General features: G+C 36.2%; 1 protein-coding gene across 2 annotated transcripts in view; it reads right to left on the reverse strand.

Moving 5' to 3' along the window:
- Nucleotides 1-3,851: 3,851 nt before the first annotated feature.
- LOC121981385 overlaps nucleotides 3,852-22,545 on the reverse strand; it is a 32,351-nt gene continuing 13,657 nt past the window's right edge. Inside the window, exons 15-16 of one of the 2 annotated variants that reach the window (XM_042533870.1) lie at nucleotides 4,823-5,215; nucleotides 3,852-4,748 (exon numbers count right to left, since the gene is read on the reverse strand). In XM_042533870.1, the coding sequence (XP_042389804.1) occupies nucleotides 4,590-4,748; nucleotides 4,823-5,215 (552 nt within the window). In that variant the 3' untranslated portion in view covers nucleotides 3,852-4,589. Of the gene's footprint in view, nucleotides 4,749-4,822; nucleotides 5,216-22,545 lie in introns of those variants that run through there. The other variant, XM_042533871.1, reaches the window with a different exon arrangement.

Here is a 22,545-nt window from a genome sequence, read left to right on the forward strand (position 1 = left end):
GATCGATCGAACCCTGATGACTCAACACAGTTCAGATTGAGCAGAAGCAAAAAAAGGAAAACTTGCTGATCGATCAACTAAACACATGGATCGATCGACCGAATGATCATAACATTAAAGGTGCAGTAAGTGCAAATCTCGGCAAATCTCGACGGATAGGGAAGGATCCTGTTCAGTCGATCGAAAAGAAGTATCGGTCGACCGAACCCTTAATGATCATTAAATTTCGAAGATCGCATCAGCATCAGATCTCAGCGAAGATAAAAGGAAGCTGGTTCGGTCAACCAAACGCAAGGATCAGTCAACCGAACGTCGATGACTCTTATAAAAGTGAGCTCGAGGTCCAAGGCTATGTAATTAAGCAACGAAGCAAGAATCTGTTCAAAGTTCATCTCTGTGCAAGCTACGATTCGTGCTACGACTACTCATCTACTGCTCCAAGAAGTGTCGACCGAGCCTCAACTTTTATATACTGTCGGTATAACTTTCTTTTGCTTGCATTGTACTTTATTCAAGTAAGATAGTAGGTTGTTACTATCTTACTCATCTTCCTGTACGCACTGCTTCTTTCCGAGATTTTCGGAAAGAAGAGTTTTAATGAATTGCCCAACGGTGCGATCAAAGATCGCGGGTTTTGGAGTAGGAGTCGACCTAGGCTCCGAACCAAGTAACCAAACCAGTCATTTACTTTTCGCTGCATATTCTCATTGTCTTTAAAACACAAAAAGAAAAGTTTTTATAGTACGATATTCCCCCCCCCCCCCCCCCGCCGCCGCCGCCGCCTAAAAGCACTAAGTGACAGCAACTTCAGGGAATCATAACCTCCTGTCAGAGAATAACTGTCATGCGCTAGGGAATATTCCAATGGTCTGTCACTCCCTGAGAGTAGAACCTTCCTTCCACCAATAGGATGCCATCATACATCCTCTCTCACCCGACAGACCCTGACACCCGACGTTCTCTTACAACTGTTAGACTCTAAAGGTATGCAGCGTCATATAAAAAGAAAGGTCATCTTCCTTGTCGAGGTACGCACACATACACACTCGTCTTCAATAGTTCTTTTTTCCATCGTACATTGTTCTTTCAGGAAAAAAGGACCTGACTTGAGCGTCGGAGGGTCTGCACCGGGGACTGTTTCCCTGGTTTCTGGTTTTTAACGATTCGTGTGTTTGTCTGAGTGTGTGCAGAGTCCAAGTACCACCACTTCTCATACTACAGACCTTGGAGTTACACGTGGGGGTTCGCTTTTTCGACGTGCATACACAGGGTGCGTCAATATCGACTCTCAGTCAACACTAACGCCATCTCTATCGGTGTTCGTCTGACTCAGATTCCAAATAGAATAGATAATTTTAAATTCATTAATAATTTTATAATGTCACCCACCTCTTTTGACTTGTAGCTAACCTTAACTTCAATTTTTTGTCTAAGGTTTTCTCAAATTTTTAACTAAAATTCTTTTGTTGGCTCCATTGTTTTAGTCCAAGGGTTGAACTTATCCTTCTACGCTTTGTCCACACATGCAATTTAGCGAGGTTATCTAATTCAACCTAGGCCAAATCCACCAATTTCAAACTATGATACTTTCCTTACCACTTCTTTTCTCTCCCAACTCTCAATTTGATGTACCAATGTCTCATATTTAAATACTAAATGGGTATAGCTTCTTTTAGTTTACTCAAAATTAGCCCTCATTCACGAGATAATGTCCTAATGGTCCATTGCTAAGAATTTGGTCCCCAAGATTATTATTATTATTATCCAGCTCGTATGATCTGATAAATCTTGCAAGTAGATAGCTTGATCTTACAAACCGACCACCAGGTAATTTGAAAATGTCTTGTATAAAATTTGAACCCTCATTTTATAAAAATCATCCCTGTCTTTTTTCCATCGCACCTTACCTCGAGAGCTCATCTATTATTATTTTTTGAGCCACATGAGCTTCCATTCAAAATCTTCAAATTGCTCCTAGCACCATGCATTATAGTGGTCCTAAATAATCCAGGCTAGTCTTTGATGTAAATGGTTCGGTCCCATAAATCGGCTGCCAGACAAATCTAGACGAATGACTTCTCAGCAGCCAACCTCTCAAATTTTTTATCCCACTAACAAAAATTATTCCACAATATGTCATAGTTAGGATTTAAATAGTAGGTGCTTGGGAAAGTACTTAAGTGTATTGTCGTTGCACCTTGACCTAGAGGGCAAGCTCTAAGTATACTTTTTTTATTTATATAATTTAAGTATTCAGTTCTTACTATCTGATTAATCTTGGAGTTAATTGGCATTGCCTAATGAAAATTTCTCATCGACGACTAGAATAAATTATGAAGCGCAAATACATCCTAACGGATGTTCCAAAGTCACAAGTTTTTCAAATTCCTCAAATGTAATATGTCTTGGTTGAAATCTAAACTCTTGTAATATGTCTTGGTTGAAATCTAAACTCTTGTTACCTAAGGAACTCGTCCTATTTCTTACTATGACACCATAGCTTAGGGACTAAAACTCCTAGTATTTTATATTGATATATGTAATGCCAATAATGACTTTCCTTCCAATTAAATTTTTATTTTTATAAAAAAGATCACTGTACTAGAACAAAATATTCTTGTAATTTATCTACCTATATTTTATCATGGGACCGATGATACTGAACTACTTGAGGTGAGTCATGTCACCTTCTTACTTCAATCTATTCAAATTTAATATTTTCATAGAAATTAATTATATAACAATTTTATCAAAAATTAATATAATTATTATATTTTATTTATACGTTTTTTTAAAGAATAATTTACTTCGAAGCATATAGATTTTGTAAGTGTTTCATTGTAGGTGGCCAAAAGAATGGTGATATAATATTAAAATTACCATATAAACATTCTTAAGATTATTTTTTTAATTTAAATAGATAGATGCATTAAACAAAAGATCATTAAAGTGCATTCATAATTTTTAAAGCTCTTTGTAAAAATAATTTATTCTTTAGGTTATAAAATTTATGAAGTATATATTAATTTATAACGTTTAGAAGTAGACAATTTTTATATTTTTAAAATTTGAAACTCACATAACAATTTTTAAAAGTTCATCACATATATTACTCACATAATACATGTAATTATTATAAAGAAGATAGTACAATTTAAACAATTCAAAATACTGTATACTTAATTACTTTATCTTCATATTATTTGCAACAATAATTTAGAGAAATATTCGCTACACAATTAACTTTTATTAGTAAATAAATTACCACTCCAACTGAAAATAACAAAACAAATATGAAATATCACTAAACACATGCTTTTGCTTTTACGTTCATGTTGAATGAAGAATATGATATTCAAAGCATGTCATGAAAACAATTTTTAAATTACATAAAACATTAGTTATAATGGAAAATTCTCAACTTATCAACAATAAAAACATTGAATAGTTAAGAAAATGTTAAAATAACCCTTCCTCTAAAGTTTTATCAAACGAATCATGTTTTTCTCCACTACTGTTTTCATTGTTGCAAACACAGCCAAACTATACATAAAACGATACAATGTTTTTTTCTTCAACACCTGCGGTGACAGTTAAGCAAACAAGATAATAAATGAAACAACCTTTAAACATGACTTCACCGGTCATGAACATAAGGTTAAGAGCTCACAAATGTTGCATATCAAGGAATATAAACGAATTCTTACCACTGAATATGAAGCTTATTCATTAACATGAACTAGCATGTCCCTGATTGAGAAAACAGATTATTTTGATGACAGAGCTTGATGATAGATTCTTTAGGGCATCTCATCGTGATGGAAAAGAAGCCTGAAATGAAACGCAACATATAGAGACAAAGCTTGTATTTTTAAGACTAACGTTTATGGATTATTACAACCCTAATGATTATTACAATCACCAAATGCTATTTCTGATCCTACCTACTAACCTACCTATTCTCTAATGTTCAATACATAATACACTCTTTTCTACAATAACAGAATGCTAAATGTGGGATTCGTCTGTTGGATTTCCATTTCCAGCAATTAAGGTATGACTACTACCACCATGGCAAAAAGAAAAGAGAAAAAAAAAAAAAAGACAAAGCAAAAGAAAAAAGGAACCTGTCCTTCAGATCAGGCCTGAGAATTTAGATGCGAAGAATGTACAAATAAGTTTACAAAACCTGCAACCAGGGGTCCTGTACCCATAAAAGCTTCCATGTTGCCATTGAAGTGGGTACAGTCAAGCTCAACGCTGGCAGTTAACAGTGAAAGCCAAGATCATACATCAAAGGATACTCAGCTCTTCTTTTATAATATCATCCTTTGATATATAAACAAATTTGACATCAATACATTCTGCTTGGGGCTGCATTGCTGTTGGATGAATACATGGGGAACCATGTTTTCACCAGTGGCGCTGTTTTTGGAATCTCAGGGGACACACTGGTGAAACCTGTTTCATCAGTTTGCTGTCTGCACCATCTGCAAATTGATTATGTGGTATTCACCTTTCAATTTGTCCACTGGGACTCAAGGCAACCAAGAATGGAAAAGAACAACTTGAACAGTTCATCCCTCAACTTATCCACCAGGTTCTCTTGGTTCATGAGGCTCCATATCCTGTTTCGGAGCCCTTTCTTTGGAAAGAGAACCATGAGGTACATAAAAATACCCCTTCGAAGGCTGTTGATTTTGCAAGGGTGCTTGATCTGATGATATCACAAGATCCTTAAGAACCTCCTGCAACATAACAAAATGTGATTGGGCAAGTAGTTAGCAAAAGTCCAAGAATTATTTAATTCAAAGAAGGCTACCTTTTTTGCCTTAATTTTCCTGTTTCCATCTTCTGTAGATACTCGGAAAGCCATTGATGCTGATCTTCGTGGAAGTTGTTTAGCAGAAAGAGAGTCCCTCTCAGCTAATTTTCGTTTGATTGATGGTAGTGACGTGGAGCTATCATCAGTATGCCTGTTCACATCCTTATTACTCAAAGAAAATCTAATTTTGCATTTTTTGGAAAAGGTACTGTCCACTGTAACTTCATCTGATCTTTGTAGTGTTCCACTGTGTGACCTATTATTTATAGATGTAGTAGCTGACTCTGAACTGACACCTGGATGCAAGAAGGAACTGACTGCAAGTGCCGAGTATGCAGTAGAGCTCCTTTTTGAAGAAAGTATATCATGTGAACAAAGAACCAAGTCTTTCTGTCAAAATTGGACTAGTCATGGATACTTAGAAGTAACAGTTACTGAATCATTCACTAACATCAAAACAACTGAAAAGCATGAAATCAGGGGAAAAAATAAAAAATAATTCTGTGTACAAGTACAATGTTTGACCTTTGTATTAGTCATTCAGAAGTATGGTAGAGAAAACTGCGCAACCATTGACTAAATGCATTTAACCAGACATTTATTCAAATGTTCCTTTATATTCAGACAGGATTTGAATAAATGTCTTTAACCAGGGTGGGTCTCAAATAGCACTAACATCATATCTTCTCCTGGTGATCCAAACACAAATTTAACGTCCCAAGATGATCCATGCAAAGGGTATAAAGGTCCAAACAAGAAATATAATTTCTTGTAAGTCATTTGAGTTAAAAATCAACTAATAACAAGGGTATTGAAGGCAGCTGTCAAGAACAATGAGCAGGAGAAAGTGTGGGTGCTCTTTTCAATGGATTGTGTAGCTTCTAAACAATCGTACAAAAAAAGCAATGCTTTGAAACATCAGATAAAATAAGATGAATGGTTTTGAAATATCCCAACGACTACCTCCAAAAATTATAGTTTCATAGGGTTAAACTTTCAAAAAAATAATTAAGCAAGGCTAAAAATTGCAACATGGTGACCAAAAATGTAAATGTAGAAAAGGTTTCAAAAAGCCTATACAGGCAACATGTAGCCAACCAACTAAAAAATGCATGCGTGGGCATACAGGAGCACAGTGGCATATGCAGGCAATACCAAAATATTAAAAAATATTTATGTTGATATCTATGGTATTTCAGTTATCACTTTAAAATATTTATTCAGTTAGCACACACTACAAGCTGAAAAATAGGGTAGCTTAAGCTTTTAATTCACTTTGGTATAGTTTGTGACGGTTTATATGTCGTCCATCATATATACAATTACTAAGTGATCCCTTCAACGGGCTGGCGGAGACGCTAAGACGAGTGAATCATCTTTTACCACCACTAACTGATCCCTTAGGGCCCCAAGACATAGCTGAGTTGGTTATCCTATCATATGATGACTAACTTCGGTTTCCTGATTTACTCCCTCCCAATGGTATGGGAGGAGGCCGCCAGAATTATGTATTTCATCTTTTGAAAAATTAAGTGATCCCTTTAGCAAGGGTTGATTCCCGACAAAGACGGAGCAAATATTCTCTCATGTGGTGACCTGCTCAATTTCCTAATTTGCTTATCTACAGATAACCGGTTATGGAGCCACCGTGTAGGCTGCCCAGGGTCAAAGTATAACCTTTTGCCAAACTAAGTGATCCCTTCATAATCGGCCCAAGTAGCCTCTCAAGCATAAGTCTTTTGGTGTCCTGAGTATAAAGTAAGAAAAAAAAAATGCATATACAAAGTAGGAAGAAAGCATAACAAGGCCATCATAGGTTTCAACGTTGCACTGGAATAAAAAGGCCACGCTTATGATATACAGCTAAATGAAAATTAAAATACCTACAGAATGTACTATCTTTTCTAAGAAAAGAAAATCATGAGCCCTTCCAATTAAAATCCATAAGCTTAAATGCCATTGTTAAATAACATACTCAGAGCCATCAATTCCACATATTGATTTTGTCGATCATGAATTGCAAAACCCAAAGGCTCAATTACATACTACAGACTACGGGGGGCAATTCACGCCGCTAAATTTATGAGTTCAATGATATTTTTAACAACGTTTGTTACTTCCAATTAATATTGCATAAAATGTTAAAATTTTGTTAAACTAAATACGGCAAGAATACTTAAATCACATACGTGAGTTTCAAAATTATCAAATCACGCACCCAATACTCATTTTGCCCTCTGCATTCACTCACTAAATCATGATGTGTGTCTAAACCAAAAGACAAATCCAAACCACGCATGCATATTCTTCACAACATGCATCCACGACGGCGCTTGGAAGCACGTTGGCCGAGCCGGCAACTCTCAGTGGTGGCCTGCGATGGGTTAGAGCGCTGAACATGAGGCAAACGACGACGACGACTGAAGTCGGGTTGACGTGGAACTCTGAGCGACATAAGGTTCTATGGGAAAGCTCGGAGGGAGATTTTGATAGCAATGAGGAGACAATGGCGAGCATGGACTGCTTGACGATCAACGGTGGTGATGTACAAGCGAGTGAGGGACAGGAACGGCTGGAGGGAGGAGGCGATGGCAACATCAGGCAAAGCAAAGTGGCATGAGGTAAGGCTAGAGGTCGGCATCACCGGTGGCACGGGTAGGGTCCGAAGTCGCCGTCACAAGCAGCAAGGGCGTGGTCGCACAAGAGAGGAGAGGGATGCGGCGAGGGGGGGAGAGGAATTAAAACTAAGGGTTTATAGTCAAATATTAGATTAATAAATTTAATCAACTACCAACTTAAATATGATAGTTCAAATAGACTTTCCTAAATCCTAATCGATCTATCCAATAAAATATTCATACATTTATTTTAAATTCTATATATTCATATAATTTTATTTCCTTATTAAATATTAATTATATTATTATTATTATTTTAAATAAACTCAATTAAGCTAAAATTTTAATAACTTTAAATCCTTATCATCATACTTATTAAAAATATATATTTCGATATATTATTGAAGGGCTCGAGCGCACGGAGATCTATCAATTTTCTCAAATTGTAATTATCTAAACCCGAAACTATAAAATCCTAGAATATCTGAGAACAATGTCATGGGCTTCAATGACTTCTTGAGGTGCCTCAATTTGTCAACCAACTAAAAATTCATCCTCAATGAAACCGTGAACTTCTTTGACTCAAGAGTACCTTTCATTTTTTTTTTTAGGCAATGAAATCCTTCGACTCAGAAGGGATACATCATACGACGATGTCGAACGCTCATTATAAGTGATACGACGATCATACTCACTAATAGACACCACAATTAAAATCCTTAGACTCCCCTCTTTTTAAAAAATATAAAATTTTCTATTTTATGAATGGATAAGGTCCATTAGTCGAATTAGTCCAAGAATGATTGATAGACCTAAAGAACTAGCAATGACATGAAATCAGGACATATGTGCAAAAATAATTCTCCTTAATATATTCATGTCCTCAAACATCAATGTAATACATTATATTGAGCAGTAATTTTTTCAACTCGATTCAGACATGAGAAATGATATCGAACACTCATTATAAGTGATACAACGATGATACTCACTAATAGACACTACAATTGAGATTCTTGAACTCCCCTCTTTCTAAAAATATAAACTTTTTGATTGGCTAAGGTCCATTGCTAATTTTGTTCAAAAGTAGTTGATAAACCTAAAAACCTTGGAACAACATAAAACCAAGACCTATGTGCTTGTGTGTTCTCCTAGATATATTCATGTCCTCAAACATCAATGTGATATACCATCTTAAGAAGCAACAATTTTTACAACTCGATTTAGGCATAAGAAATGATGTCGAACGCTCATTATAATTGATACGACGATCATACTCAATAGACACTACAATTGAGATTCTTAGTCTCTCTTTCTGAAAATGTAAAATTTTCTATTTATGAATGGCTAAGGTCCCATCAACCGATTTAGTCCAAAAGTGACTAATGAACCTATAAACCTCGGAATGACATGAAATCAAGACCTATTTACCCATCTAGTTCTACTAAATATATCCATGCCCTCAAACATCAATGCGATAAACTATATTCGGAACAGCGATTTTCAACTCGATTCGGGCCTGAAAAATAATGTCGAACGCTCATTATAAGTGATACAACGATTACTCACTAATAGACATCACAATTGATATCCTTGGATTCCCGTCTGTTTGAGAAAAAAAATTATCTTTTGAATGACTAAGGCTCATTAGTCGGTTTCATCCAAAAGTTGTTAATGAACCTAGAGACCTCATAATAACATAATATTGAAACCTATGTACTCGTCTAGTTCTCCTAAATATATTCATGCTCTCAAACGGCAATGTGATACAACATATTAAAAGCAACAATTTTTCAACTCGATTTTGCATGAGAAATAATGGCGAACGCTCATTATAAGTGATACGACGATTATTCACTAATAGACATCACAATTGATATCGTTGGATTCCCCTCTTTATGAGAAAAATAAGTATCTTTTGAATGGCTTAAGGTTCATTAGTTGGTTTTGTCCAAAAGTTGTTGATGAGACCTTGGAATGACATAATATCAAAACATATATACTCGTCTAGTTCTCCTGAATATATTCATGCTCTCAAACATCAATGTGATACAACATATTGAAAGCAATATTTTTTCAACTCGATTCGAGCATGAGAAATAATGTCGAACGCTCATTTTAAGTGATATGATGATCATACTCACTGTTAGACACCACAATTCAGATCCTTGGACTCCCCTCTTTCTGAAAATATAAAATTTTCTATTTTTATGAATGGCTAAGGTCCATCAGCCGATTTCATCCATAGTGACTAATTGACCTAAAGAGCTCGAAATGACATGAAACTAAAATTTATATGTTTGTCTAGTTCTCCTAAATATATTCATGCCCTTAAACATCAAATTGATACACTAAATTGAAAGCAACAATTTTTCAACTCAATTCGAGCATGAGAAATGTTGCAAGGTCCATTTCTAAAAATTGAGATCTTAAACTCCACTCTTTCTAAAAACATAAAAAAATATTTTTTGTAAGGCCCATCAACCAGTGTCGTCCAAAAGTGGCCAATAGACCTAGAGACCTCAGAATGACATGAAACTAAAATCTATGTGCTCGTCTAGTTCTCCTAAATAAATGTATACCCACAAACATTAATGTGATACACCATATTGAGAAAAATGATTTTTTTCAACTAGTTTTGGACATGAGAAAATATTGCTGCTTAGGGCATGGATATATTAAGGAGAATTAGACGAGCACATAGATACTGCTTTAATATCATTCCAAGGTCTCTAGATCTCTAAGTCCATTAGCGCCAAAAATCGACTGAGGACCTTAATCATTCAAAAAATTAAAAAAAAAAAAAAGTCTCTGTCTATCAGCCACTTTTGGACCTTAGCTATTCATAAAATAAAAATATATATATATATATTTTTAGAAAGAGGGAAGTCCGAGAATCTCATTTGTGCTATCTAAGTATCTCATTTGTGGTGTCTAACAATGAGTATGAGCGTCGTATCAGTTATAATGAGTGTTTGACATCCAAATCAAGTTAAAAAAAAAACACTGCTCTCAATATAGTATATCGCATTGATGTTTGAAGGCATGGATATATTTAGGAGAACTAGACGAGCACATGTGGCTTGATTTCATGTCATACCGAGGTCTCTAGGTCCATTAGCCACTTTTAGACAATCGATAGGTGAACCATAACCATTTAAAAAAATTAAAAAATATATATTTTCATAAAGAGGGTAGTCTAAGAATCTTAAATGTAGTGTCTATCGGCGATTATCATCGTCGTATCATTTATAATAAGCATTCGATATCATTTCTCATGCTCGAGTTGAAAAAATCAATGTTATCAATATATTATATCGCATTAATGTTTGAGGGCACATAGGTACTAATTTAATGTCATTCCAAGTTCTTTATGTCCATCAACCACTTTTGACAAAATCGACCAATGAACCTTAGTCACTCATAAAATAGAAAATTTATATTTTCAGAAAGAGAGGGGAGTCCAAGGATTTCAATTGTGATGTCTATCAGTGAGTATGAACGTCATATCACTTAAAATGAGCGTTCGACATCGTCATAAGATGTTTTCCTATTGTGTCAAAGGAGTTCATAAATTCATTGCCTAAAAAAGATAAAAGGTACTTTTTTTCTTGTTTGAAGCTTTATGCTTGTTGTCTTTATTAATATCATATGGTTTCATGTTCTTCAGGAAGAAGGAATTTAGAGTGATTATTAGGCTTGTAGGAAAACACAAACACAAAATCTGAAGGAAGTTTTAGTTGGTCGACAAATTGAGGCACCTCAAGCAGACATTCAAGCCCTTAATATTGTTCTCAAGAAGTCTATGATTTTATAGTTTAGGGTTTAGATATAATACAATTCTAGAAAATTGATAGATCTATGTGCGCTCGAGGCCTCCTATAATATATCAAAATATTTTTTTTTAATGCCTACGATGATAAGGATTTAAAAACAACTAAAATTTTAACCAAATTGAATTTATTTAAGAAATTAATAATAATATAATTAATATTTAATAAGAAACTAAATTTATATGAATATATAGAATTAAATTAAATTTATGAATATTTTACCTAATGTTTAATTAAAAACTCTAAGTTCTAATCCTCCCCCCCCCCCCTCGGGTAGCGTCCCTCTCCTCTCCTACGTGACCACGTCTCTACTGCCTGCGACGTCGATCTCCGACTTTACCCTATGCCGTCAGCGACGCCGACTTCCGACGTTATCCTGTGTAACTTTACTTTGCCCCAACACTGCCACTACCACCGCCTCCTCCCTCTGACCCTTCCCGCAGAACCCTATGTCACTCAGAGCCCCACACCAACTCGACTTTAGCCATCGCCTCCTAAACCTTCCTTGTTCAATGTCACCGACCCACCGTAGGCCACCACCATAAATGTCGACTCCACGGACGTTGCCTCCAAGCGCGTCGTGGATGCACATCGCAAAAAATAAGCACGTGTTGTTCGGATTTGTCTTTTGATTTGGATGCACGTCATGATTTGGCAAGCGGAAATAGAGGGGGAAAACAAATATTGGGTACGTGATTTGGTATTTTTGAAACTCGCGTACGTGATTTGAGCATTCAGAAAAATATCTACATGGTTTAGTAAATTGCCGAACTAAATATCCTATTATATAAATGACTTTATCTATTGATTCTATAATTGTAAACTCACTAAAAAAACCTATTATTATAAACGACTATTATATCATGTCTGTCACACAACATAACATTTAGAAATATGCATACGTTGAAATAATACAACTAAGTTCAATATTATCTTATTGCTAAAACCATATCAAATGGAATTTTCTACTTGATATTTTTGATAAATTATCTACATATTATTACTTCCAAGATCAAACTAAAAGGTTTAACACCATTTGATTAACTGAACAAAAATATTTCCCTTAATTTGATTTTGTTCAATCTCAATAGGCCTAATCAACATACTTAATAGGGATAGCAATTTCCTCCGAACCCGATGGAGGATCCAATATCTGACCCGAATGAAAGAGGTATAGAGGGACTATCGATATCCGATATACGACTCAAATACCTGATTAAATTATATATATATATATATATATATATATATATATATATATATATATATATATAATTTTTTCAAAATCCGCTAGCTATTTTTGTTGATGTTAGCAGTAGGTTATATAGACGTTAATTTATTTTTTAAATTATATATATTTTTTAATATGATGTTAACTCTAATGTGTTTTTGTTCAATGATGATAGCTGGATGAAAGGAAGAAAAAATTATTAGTATAGAAGATATTCGATCCTTTAATAGGTAGGAATATAGAGATGGATATCAGAAATCTGATGGGTATGGGGACGGCAGATATAAAATTCAATCCGAACCCGACCCCAACCCATTATCATCCCTAATACTTGACACCACCATCAGTAGCAAGACCAACAGGATGGGCACAGATCAGATTTATGTAAAATTCAGGGTAAGGATTATAAAAATGAATCATGTTTTAATCATACTAAATAAATATCATGCAATCTCATTGCACCAAATATTTTACTTGTTTTCCATGTCAACATATTCTCCTCCATTTCGACAATTTCATGCCTTTTATTTATTTTTTTTCCATATATTAGCATAAAATATTGGTGAAAGCTGTATCAGAAGTTAATCTCTAAAAATGGCATTGTTATAATCTTGTTTTAATTGTGATGGTAGTGGTATATTTGATGAATGCGAGATCAGCAATTGGTTGATTTAAGGTTTTAATGATTGCTACTAGTTTGGTAGTTCGAACCTGAAAGTAGCCAATCGGGCATCAAATCAGTGATTTGTTGAGCAATGAGTTTGCTCATCAAGGTCTGTACCTAACCCCTTATGCAGTGAAAAGTCATAACATGTGATGATAGTTCAGAAAATGAAGTGATCAATCTCATCAATGGGTTTAGGAAAGGTGTGTTTTGATTGTTATGTGCCTTGCCCAAGCGATGCATAGTGTGGCCAGATATTGAGGTCAGCAATTGAGTGTGTTCTTGTATCCTGTAATAGTTGAATAATTGTTATAAGATTCTGAATCTCAAACCATGCCAGTGTTTCAATCTTTGTTGGAACGATACTATTTCGGCATTCAATCAATGTTTTAATGTATGATGTAGTGACAAATTGGAGATTGAAGGAGGAAAGAGATGAAAAACAAGAATGATAAGACAACTAATATATGAACTTTGGTTTCCATTAGAAATAATACAATTTTAACATTATCTTGTATGCAAACAAACTAAAAAGAATAACAACATTGTTACAATTCATTTTGACGTGTTTTAGAATGTCAAGCAATGTCGAGTGTTGGCTTGAAAGGATACTCATCAGCATATGATTTTGTGCTTAGGATCCAGATTCAGTAATTTACAAGGACAATATATTTCGATTGTTTCACCTAGCACAATATGACATTCCAAACCATGGTTATAAGTGTGATGCCTGATCAATGTTGTGGATGGAGAGAAACTAAGGTCGGTGTGACAAATTGTCTTTAGCATATTTCTAGCTAGTGCAACTATTGTGCGAGCACGGTTGGGTATAAGGATGTGTGAATGATCTTTATATCCACATAGAGATTTACAAAATAAAGAATGAAACCCAGCAGGGATATTGTCGGACAGCACAAGGACATTGTGAGATTGTGTGTGAGATTAGGGATGGATGAATTAGGCTAGACTAGGCTACATGGTTTAAAATTTCAACCCATGCCGAAATTTCAGTCATAGACCGGAGCGATATAGTTTTGGCACCGTATATTCCGATATGATTTTGATATTTTTTAACTATAAAATATATTAACTAAAAATAAAAAATTTAATCTAAATATCTAAAAAATACAAAATATAAAAAAATAATTATATATATATATATTAAATTAAAGTGATAGTTTCATTAGAATTTAATTAAGTCAATTTAAATTATCTTTATTATAATTAGAAGTTGATTAAAATTATTAATGTAAGTTTTATTTAATTAAAAGTTAATTTCTTGCCCCTTTTATTGCGAGGCTCACGTGACGTGCCTGTAGTGGCCGCGAAGCTGACGCACACGGCCACAGTGCTCATCTAATGCCTCCGCAATGGTCGTGGGGCTCACAGATGCGTCCATGACCACCGGAGCTCACGCGATGCGTCCGCAACGGCCACAGTGCTCACGCGATGCCTCCGCGGCGGTCATAGGGCTCATGCAACACATCTGTAGCCTCGAGACATCGGGAGTGTCAATGCAGGTCTATAGGTGGAACCAAATGTTTTGCCCATACCGGGCGCAGTTCAACATGAGCTTTTATACCATGCTAGGCTATGTTTTAATTTCATTATCATCTCAAGTTTATTATTACTTTACTAAATTTCATGAGAACCACAATTTATCTTGTTATTCTTTCTACGTTGCTATTTCCACTACCTATGCACTCTTATACCTCACTTACAATTACTGATTCTCATTGCCACAATGTCATGCTTACTAGGTACCAAAGGCAACATGGTGAGTAGACCACACAAGAAGGTAGAGATGGAGGCAAAGGAAGAGTTGAGACCCCCTTTTTGCCGATGAAGATAAAATGTACAAGTGGAGTAAGGAGTCGAAATTGACACTGGAAGCTGGGGATTGTGAATCACAACGAGGTAATATGAGAGATTGAAATGGAAGTTCGGGTGATTAGGGCATTGAATCATTAATGACAACTTTTTTGTCAGGCATTATGTTCATGACTTAAAAAGTCTCACTTGGGCTACATATGCAGCAACTGAGGCAGATGTTGAAAAGGGTCCCTTTGACTGCATTCCAAGCAGCCCCATATGTAGTCTACAAATGCATTTAAAAAACTAAATCAATTGATTTTTAAATCCTAAGCAGCCCCATTTAGTAGCATGTAATTTGTACCTAATAAGTTAGCCACTTACTTTTAATGCAATAAATACTTTATTTACAAATATATATTTTTTATCATTCTAATATTAACGTGTATGTGCTGAGTGGGTCAATTGTGTACTACCTATTTACACTATTTAATATCATGATTCTTATACGTAATGGGTTTTTTTTTTAATGTCTACTTTGCACATTTATGCACAATCTCTTGCCTTGCTTTTAATTTTTTTACATGGATTGAGTTGGCTACGCTAAACATTGAAGGTTTTTTATAATTTTCTTTAAAAATATATGTTGAATTATGTTTTGCTCCATTATTTGAAATCCAATCTTGATTGCATCTCACTCCTTTCTTTGGCAAATGGTCTGTTTATATACAATAATATAAATGTAGCAGGTATAGTTCAGCAATAAAAGTGTAATTTGTTCTATTAAAAACTTAAATAGTTAAGGGAGAGGGTATCTCATTTTCATACTGCAATCAAAAAATTTATTTCTTTAAAAAGTTTAATCCTTTACCTCAATAGCATATACTTGAGGAAGATTTTCACACTCCAATTTAAAATTTTATTCTTAAAAAATTTTAATCCTTTACCTCTCGGTAGAATATTTGAAGAAGAACATACATTCTTACAATTTGTATCCAAGGTCCTATTAGAAATTCATTTTTTGAATCGTGAAACATAATGATTTTTTTTAACTGGATCAAGTCTTGGATGAAGTTACAAAAGTTTAGTTCTAATCGTAACTAAATCTTCTACTTTAGTGTTATAAAAGGGAAATTGAAGCCAAACAACCTGGAAGGCATCACATATTGTTTCAGCTTGATGGAAACGAAATTCTTTTCCTCAAGATCCTGCCTATGGAAATAGAGAACAAAGTAACTAGACTAGGGAGATTTCATATAATAATCCTTCTCCTCTAAAGGGGTCATCTAGTAAGCAAATACTTTTGGATACATTCAAGCAAAAACGCTGACATAGATCTTATGGATGTAATTCTTACTCTATGAATACATCAATCTTCCATAGAGGAGTCAAAGGAAATAAAAATTTTATGTTCAATTTTGAACTAGAGATGTTAAAAATAATCAACCAACATCGACTATAACCCCTAGCAAGGTGAGACAAACATTCAAAAGAGAGAATGATTTCAAATGAATTTGTTCTTAGAATAAAATCATTTAAGCATACTTATACAAATGATCTTGAACTTCAACATCTTATACCTATATGCCATAAAATATCTATCAAGGTAAGTTCAATAGTATAGGGTGACACTTTCTTCTTGTACGCTATAATCACTTAATTCATTGAGAATGTTATATTGTATAAATCTTCATCCCTTCCCATGAGGAATTACTAATTTGTTAGATTATTATAATATATGTTATGTTGTCTAATAATTTAATAAGATTGATATAGTACTTTCAAATTGGTAGTATAATTTTTTTGAGGGATAGGTTAAAGTTTAATATAGAGGCAACACCTAGACCAGGTCTTAATGATAAATTTTCCTTGTTAATTTCCCAAAATCTCCCTCGCCGCCTTATCTACCTATCTATTTATCTATTTCTCATGGGCAATCTTCCTTCCTTCCCTAACCTGGGCAACACTCATCATTGCTCATCTCATGCAACTGTTAGAACATAAAACATCTTGTTGCAACTCAACAAAATCTGTTGGGACCTTGATGCTGGATAGAAAGGGATGAATAACCGATCACCCACAATGTTCGTTTCCTACACTCGTTAGTACGCAGCGGAATACAAAACAAACTAACGAGTATAGAGCTAAACACTACAAGCTAAACAAGAAGAAAACGAAGCAAACCTTAACACGTTTGGTTACGTGGTTCGGAGATAACTTCCTCCTACTCCACGGTGTGTCCGTAAGGTAGACAAAAACTTCAATCCTTCAATAGATCAATCCCCAAAAAACCTCCGGCTAGTACGATCTCCTTGAGGGTGAAGAAACTTCACCACAACCTTGATCACGTACACACGGATCACACACAAGAGCTAGAAAGACTACTTATATGGTCAACCACCTCTATTTCGTCAACCTTAGCCAAGCACCCCGATCTCTCTTAAATAGAGAGCGGGAGGAAACACCTAGTTGTGTTTCCCGCCACTAGTCAACTAGTTCTTTATGGAATTCGAACGTTTCATGTCAACGGCTCGATACCAGTCGACTGTCACAGTAACTGCTACAATACCAGTTTACTGTTTTCACAGCCGTCAGACACAGAAATATTCTGTGCCCTAGCTCAGTCGACTGATCTAGTTGTCGGTCGACTAGTAAAACCCTAACCCTAGAGTTTTGACCCTCGAGTACATTCACTCAGTACTCGTCCTTGCCCGACCAACCTAAACCTAGCCTTCTAGCCTCCTCCATCAGCCTCACGTCCCTCACCTTTCCTTTTGGAGGTTCCTTTAGCATTGTCCTAGTTGTCGAGTCTTCCTTTGCCAAAAAGCTCCTCACCTCCAAGACTTCAACCATTGTCAAGTCACACTTGGACTTGCGTTGTCAAGACTACATACTTGGACTTACACCGCCGAGACTCCTCTTGGATTTTTCTCCTTTGCCAAGATCACACTTGTACTTTCCTTATTGTACCTATATCCTACACACTTACCATACATACATATATAACAATAAACCTAACTTAAATATTTGCCCAAACATCAAAGGCACCTAAATTGCCCCAACAATCTCCCCATTTTTGATGTTTGGCAACCCGTTTTAGTTAGGAAAACATAAATGCAATAACAATGCAAATAAACATGCATATCTACTCATGCATAAGTCATGGAACCTAACTCTAGGTTCCCCCTTCACCTAAGCTCCCCCTTGAGCTAGGATTTCCCGTAAAGTTAAACTTCTCCCTCTTTGCCAACAAGTGAGCAATTACTCTCCCTTTACCTAAGCTCCCCTTAGCTACATTTTCTTGCAAGGGTGTATAGGTTTCCCACTTAAACCCAACACTTCTCTCCCTTTGCCATACATCAAAAAGAGCTCCAACAATATTCATATTATTAAACTCTTTAACCTCTAATGATCATAAACATCATGTATTAATCCCCCATAAGATTATATACATGGTCACCATCCTTTTGGTCATTTCCTATTGCTAAAACACATTTTCAGACTGTATCAGTCGACTGCCATTAACTCCAATTGACTGCCCTCTTCAAAACGAGCTCACAGAGATATTCTATGCTTGTGAACAGCGTTACCAGTCAACTGATAAATGTATCAGTCAGCTGATACACTATTTCAGTCAAAAATAACATTTCTGACCCAACTTTATAAATGCACCAGAAATTCCACAGACTTCCAAAAATTCTCAAATTTTATGGAGAGATTTGTTTTACCAATCTCTACTTAGGAAAAATATATATAAAAATATATTGATCATGGATCCCAAGATTAACACGAGATCCAAAACTATCTAAATTGGTCAATTGAACCTTGACCTAAAATCCTAGTTTTGGCTTTCTCATGTATCTGCTCATACTAAACCATAATGCATCCCTTGCATTAGTTTATATGACATCTATACATCTAAAACCAATTTTCATGCAATATGAATATCATTTCATATTTTCATGCATAAATCATAACTCAATTGTGCCAATTTCTTGTATTTGAGACTCAAATTCATCTCCAAATCAATTTGGCACATTTGATAACCCATCTTGAGTCTGAAGCATTGTCTGCTTGAGATCCATTTACCATATGCCCTAAAGACTCTTTGTAATCCCCCTAGAACCCTTAGCCTTAGCCACCTCTCTATGTGACTCATCCACTATTGCTAGGCCACTTTAGTACACCTCGGGTGACACTTAGTCTACAAACTTAACTTTCTTAACCTTAAACATCTTGTCTTTAATTAATTTCTTCTTGTCCTTAACCTTAGGTGCCTCATCCTTGCTATAATTATATGCAACCCTAGTATATTTCTTCTCATTGGCCTTGGATGATTCTCCCTTACCCTTAGTCACTCCTCCCTTGCCATTGTCATGTGTCACCCTAGCACTTGATCTCCTTTTGGCCTTGGAGGGACCCAATTTGTCAATTTTGGGTCTTTGACCATCCAAACACATATCAAGTCCTCTAGGTCCAATAATGAACCTATCTAAGACTTTTTCCAACTCCTCAAGCCTTGACTTTAGGGCTTAATTTTCTAATTCTAGGGTTATAACCTTAGAATCACCATATCCACCTTGGGCATTCCCAGACCTACCCACTTTTCTAGACATATATCTCCCCTTCTTGGAATTAATGTCTTGATCATTTACTATCTTCCTCTCCTTAGGCATGGTAGTTTGGTTTTGTTAGGACTAACCATAGATTTTGATATACTAGGGTTATTTACCGTGTTAACCATGTTCCTATCATTCTACCTAAATCCATAATTATGCATGGGTATATAATTTTCATTATTCTTAACCAGCATGAAGGAATTTGAACTTAAATTAAACTTTAAATTAGGGATTACCTTCCCTTTTACCTTTGGAACTCCCCTTTGACTTGAGCTCCCCTTCTTCTCCCATTTCTTCAAGTGCGCTAATTTCTTGAGCTCTCTTCTCCTTGAGCACTTTGTGTGGTAGTAATCTCACTCACCACATGTGAAGCATCGAATGTGCCTCTTCTCCTTGGCACCATCCCTACAACCCACGTTAGTCTTTACCAGGTTTAGGATTTACCTCCTTTCCCTTCTTGAGTGAAGGACATCTACTCTTGTAGTGTCACATCTCCCTGCACTCAAAGCACTTGATGTGGCATTTAGTTCTCTTCTCGTTGGGTGCGGTTGAAGGTTGATCTTCCAGGACCTCCTCTTCCTTGGATTGCTCTTCTTCTTCCTTCGAAGATGTGAACGATTCCACATCCTCCTCCCTTGAAGATGTGAATGACACTTCCTCATCTTCCTTCTTCTCGGATGTTGAGCTTGTTTCAACTTCCGATTGGTTCTTCTCGTTCTCTTGGACCAATGAGCTCTTCTCCTTGAGCTCCTCCACTCCTTGTGTTTGTATAGAGTTCTCATAAAGCACGATTACTTTGCTCCATAACTCATGAGCACACTTTTACTCACATACATGCGACACAATATTACAAGGTAATAAATTCAATACAATTTTAGTTACCTCCTTATTCGTCCCCGCTTGCTCCCGTTGCTCCTTGATCCAATACCGAGATCAGAGACGCTTCCCCTTCTTGTCCGTCGGAGCTTCGAACGGAACTTCCAATGCAGTCCAATGATCTCAATCCATTTGGAATCAAGTCTCCAACCGCTCCTCAAGTACTCGAAATCATCTCGATCGTATGGAGGTGGGATTCGGATATCCCATCCTAAAGGTCTTTCAGACTCCATCTTCCTCTAGCGTTTTGCTCCCTTGGCGATTAGTCCATAGAAGAGCGACCCGCTCTGATACCAATTGTTGGGACCATGATGCCGGCTAGAGGGGGTGAATAGACAATCACCCATGATGTTCGCTTCCAACACTCGTTAGTACGTAACGGAATACAAAACAAACTAACGAGTACAAAGCTAAACCCTAAACACTAAACAAGAAGAAAACCAAGTAAACCTTAACACATTTGGTTACATGGTTCGGAGATAACTTACTCCTACTCCACGGCGTGTCCGTAAGGTAGATACAACTTCAATCCTTCGATAGATCAATCCTTGGAAAACCTTCGACTAGTGCGATCTCCTTGTGGGTGGAGAAACCTCGCCCTGACCTTGATCACGTCAAGCGGATCATGCACAAGAGCTAGAAAGACTACTAATAGGGGTTAACCACCTCTATTTCGTCAACCTTAGCCAAGCACCCCGAACTCTCTTAAATAGAGCTTAGGAGGAAACACCTAATTGTGTTTCCCGCCACCAGTCGACTAGTCCTTTATGGAACTCGACCATTTCATGTCAACGACTCGATACCAGTCGACTGATAAAAGTACAATGACTGCAACAATACAAGTTTACTGTTTTCACAACCGTCAGACACATAAATATTTTGTGCCCTGGCTCAGTCGACTGATCTAGTTGTCAGTCGACTGGTAAAACCCTAACCCTAGGGTTTTAACCCTCGAGTACATTCACTCAGCACTCGTTCTTGCCCGACTAACCTAAACCTAGCCTTCTAGCCTCCTCCATCAGCCTCGCGTCCCTCGAATATCTCCTCATCCTTCACGCCTTACCTTTTGGAGTTTCCTTCGGTCTTGTCCTAGTTGTCTGATCTTCCTTTGCCAAAAGACTCCTCACCTCCGGAACTTCAACCATTACCAAGTCACACTTGGACTTACGTTGCCAAGACTATATACTTGGACTTACACCGCCATGACTCCTCTTGGACTTTTTTCCTTTGCCAAGATCACACTTGTACTTTCATTATTGTACCTGTATCCTGCACACTCACAATACATATCATATACAACAATAAATCTAACTTAAACCTTTGCTCAAATATCAAAACCTAGGGTACCTAGATTGCTCCAACAAAAACCATCTCTCCAACCCATCCTAACTTATCAACATTGAACAAGATATTGCTTTATAATAGCACAAACCATTATTGTCGCCATATCTATCACCTTAACCATTCATCAACCCTAATTGGTGAACCTGTGTGGGGATCTATGAGATCCTAACAAATGTATCTCCATCATTGCTCCGCCTTGCATCCATCATCTCAGAACTTGTAGATCCTTTATCTAAAGCATATTTTGCACCAATGTAATTGTAAGGCCCCACGAGCCATCGAATGTGTAAATTAGGGATTTGAGGTATTTTTATATTAGTTCCATGTTTCACGAGATGAAGGTAATTGATGACGATAAATAAATAATATAATAATAATATAAAATAATAGTCGTTCCTTAAGAAATTATTTTATAGAATTTTTAGGAAATTTTCAGGAATTTTTAAAGGATTAAACAGGGCTCGTATGGCATATTAATGGGGATAAACCTATTAGACCTTAAGGATATCAATTTAGATGGGAGTTGATTAAATTGATTAAGCTAAAGTTTTATTTAAGAGACCTAAAAACAAAAACAAAAAAAAAAGGAGAAAACCGTAAGTTCTCTCTTTTCCTCTCGTTTCCTCACCTCCCGACCCCGTGGTCGCCGCCTCCCTCATCTTCTCCTCTCTTCATCATCTTTGGCGTGATTTCCACTAAGCAAGAGCTCCCGACAGCAGTGCG

Source organism: Zingiber officinale, chromosome 5A (genome assembly GCF_018446385.1).
Source record: "Zingiber officinale cultivar Zhangliang chromosome 5A, Zo_v1.1, whole genome shotgun sequence".
In the NCBI taxonomy this organism is placed as follows: domain Eukaryota; kingdom Viridiplantae; phylum Streptophyta; class Magnoliopsida; order Zingiberales; family Zingiberaceae; genus Zingiber; species Zingiber officinale.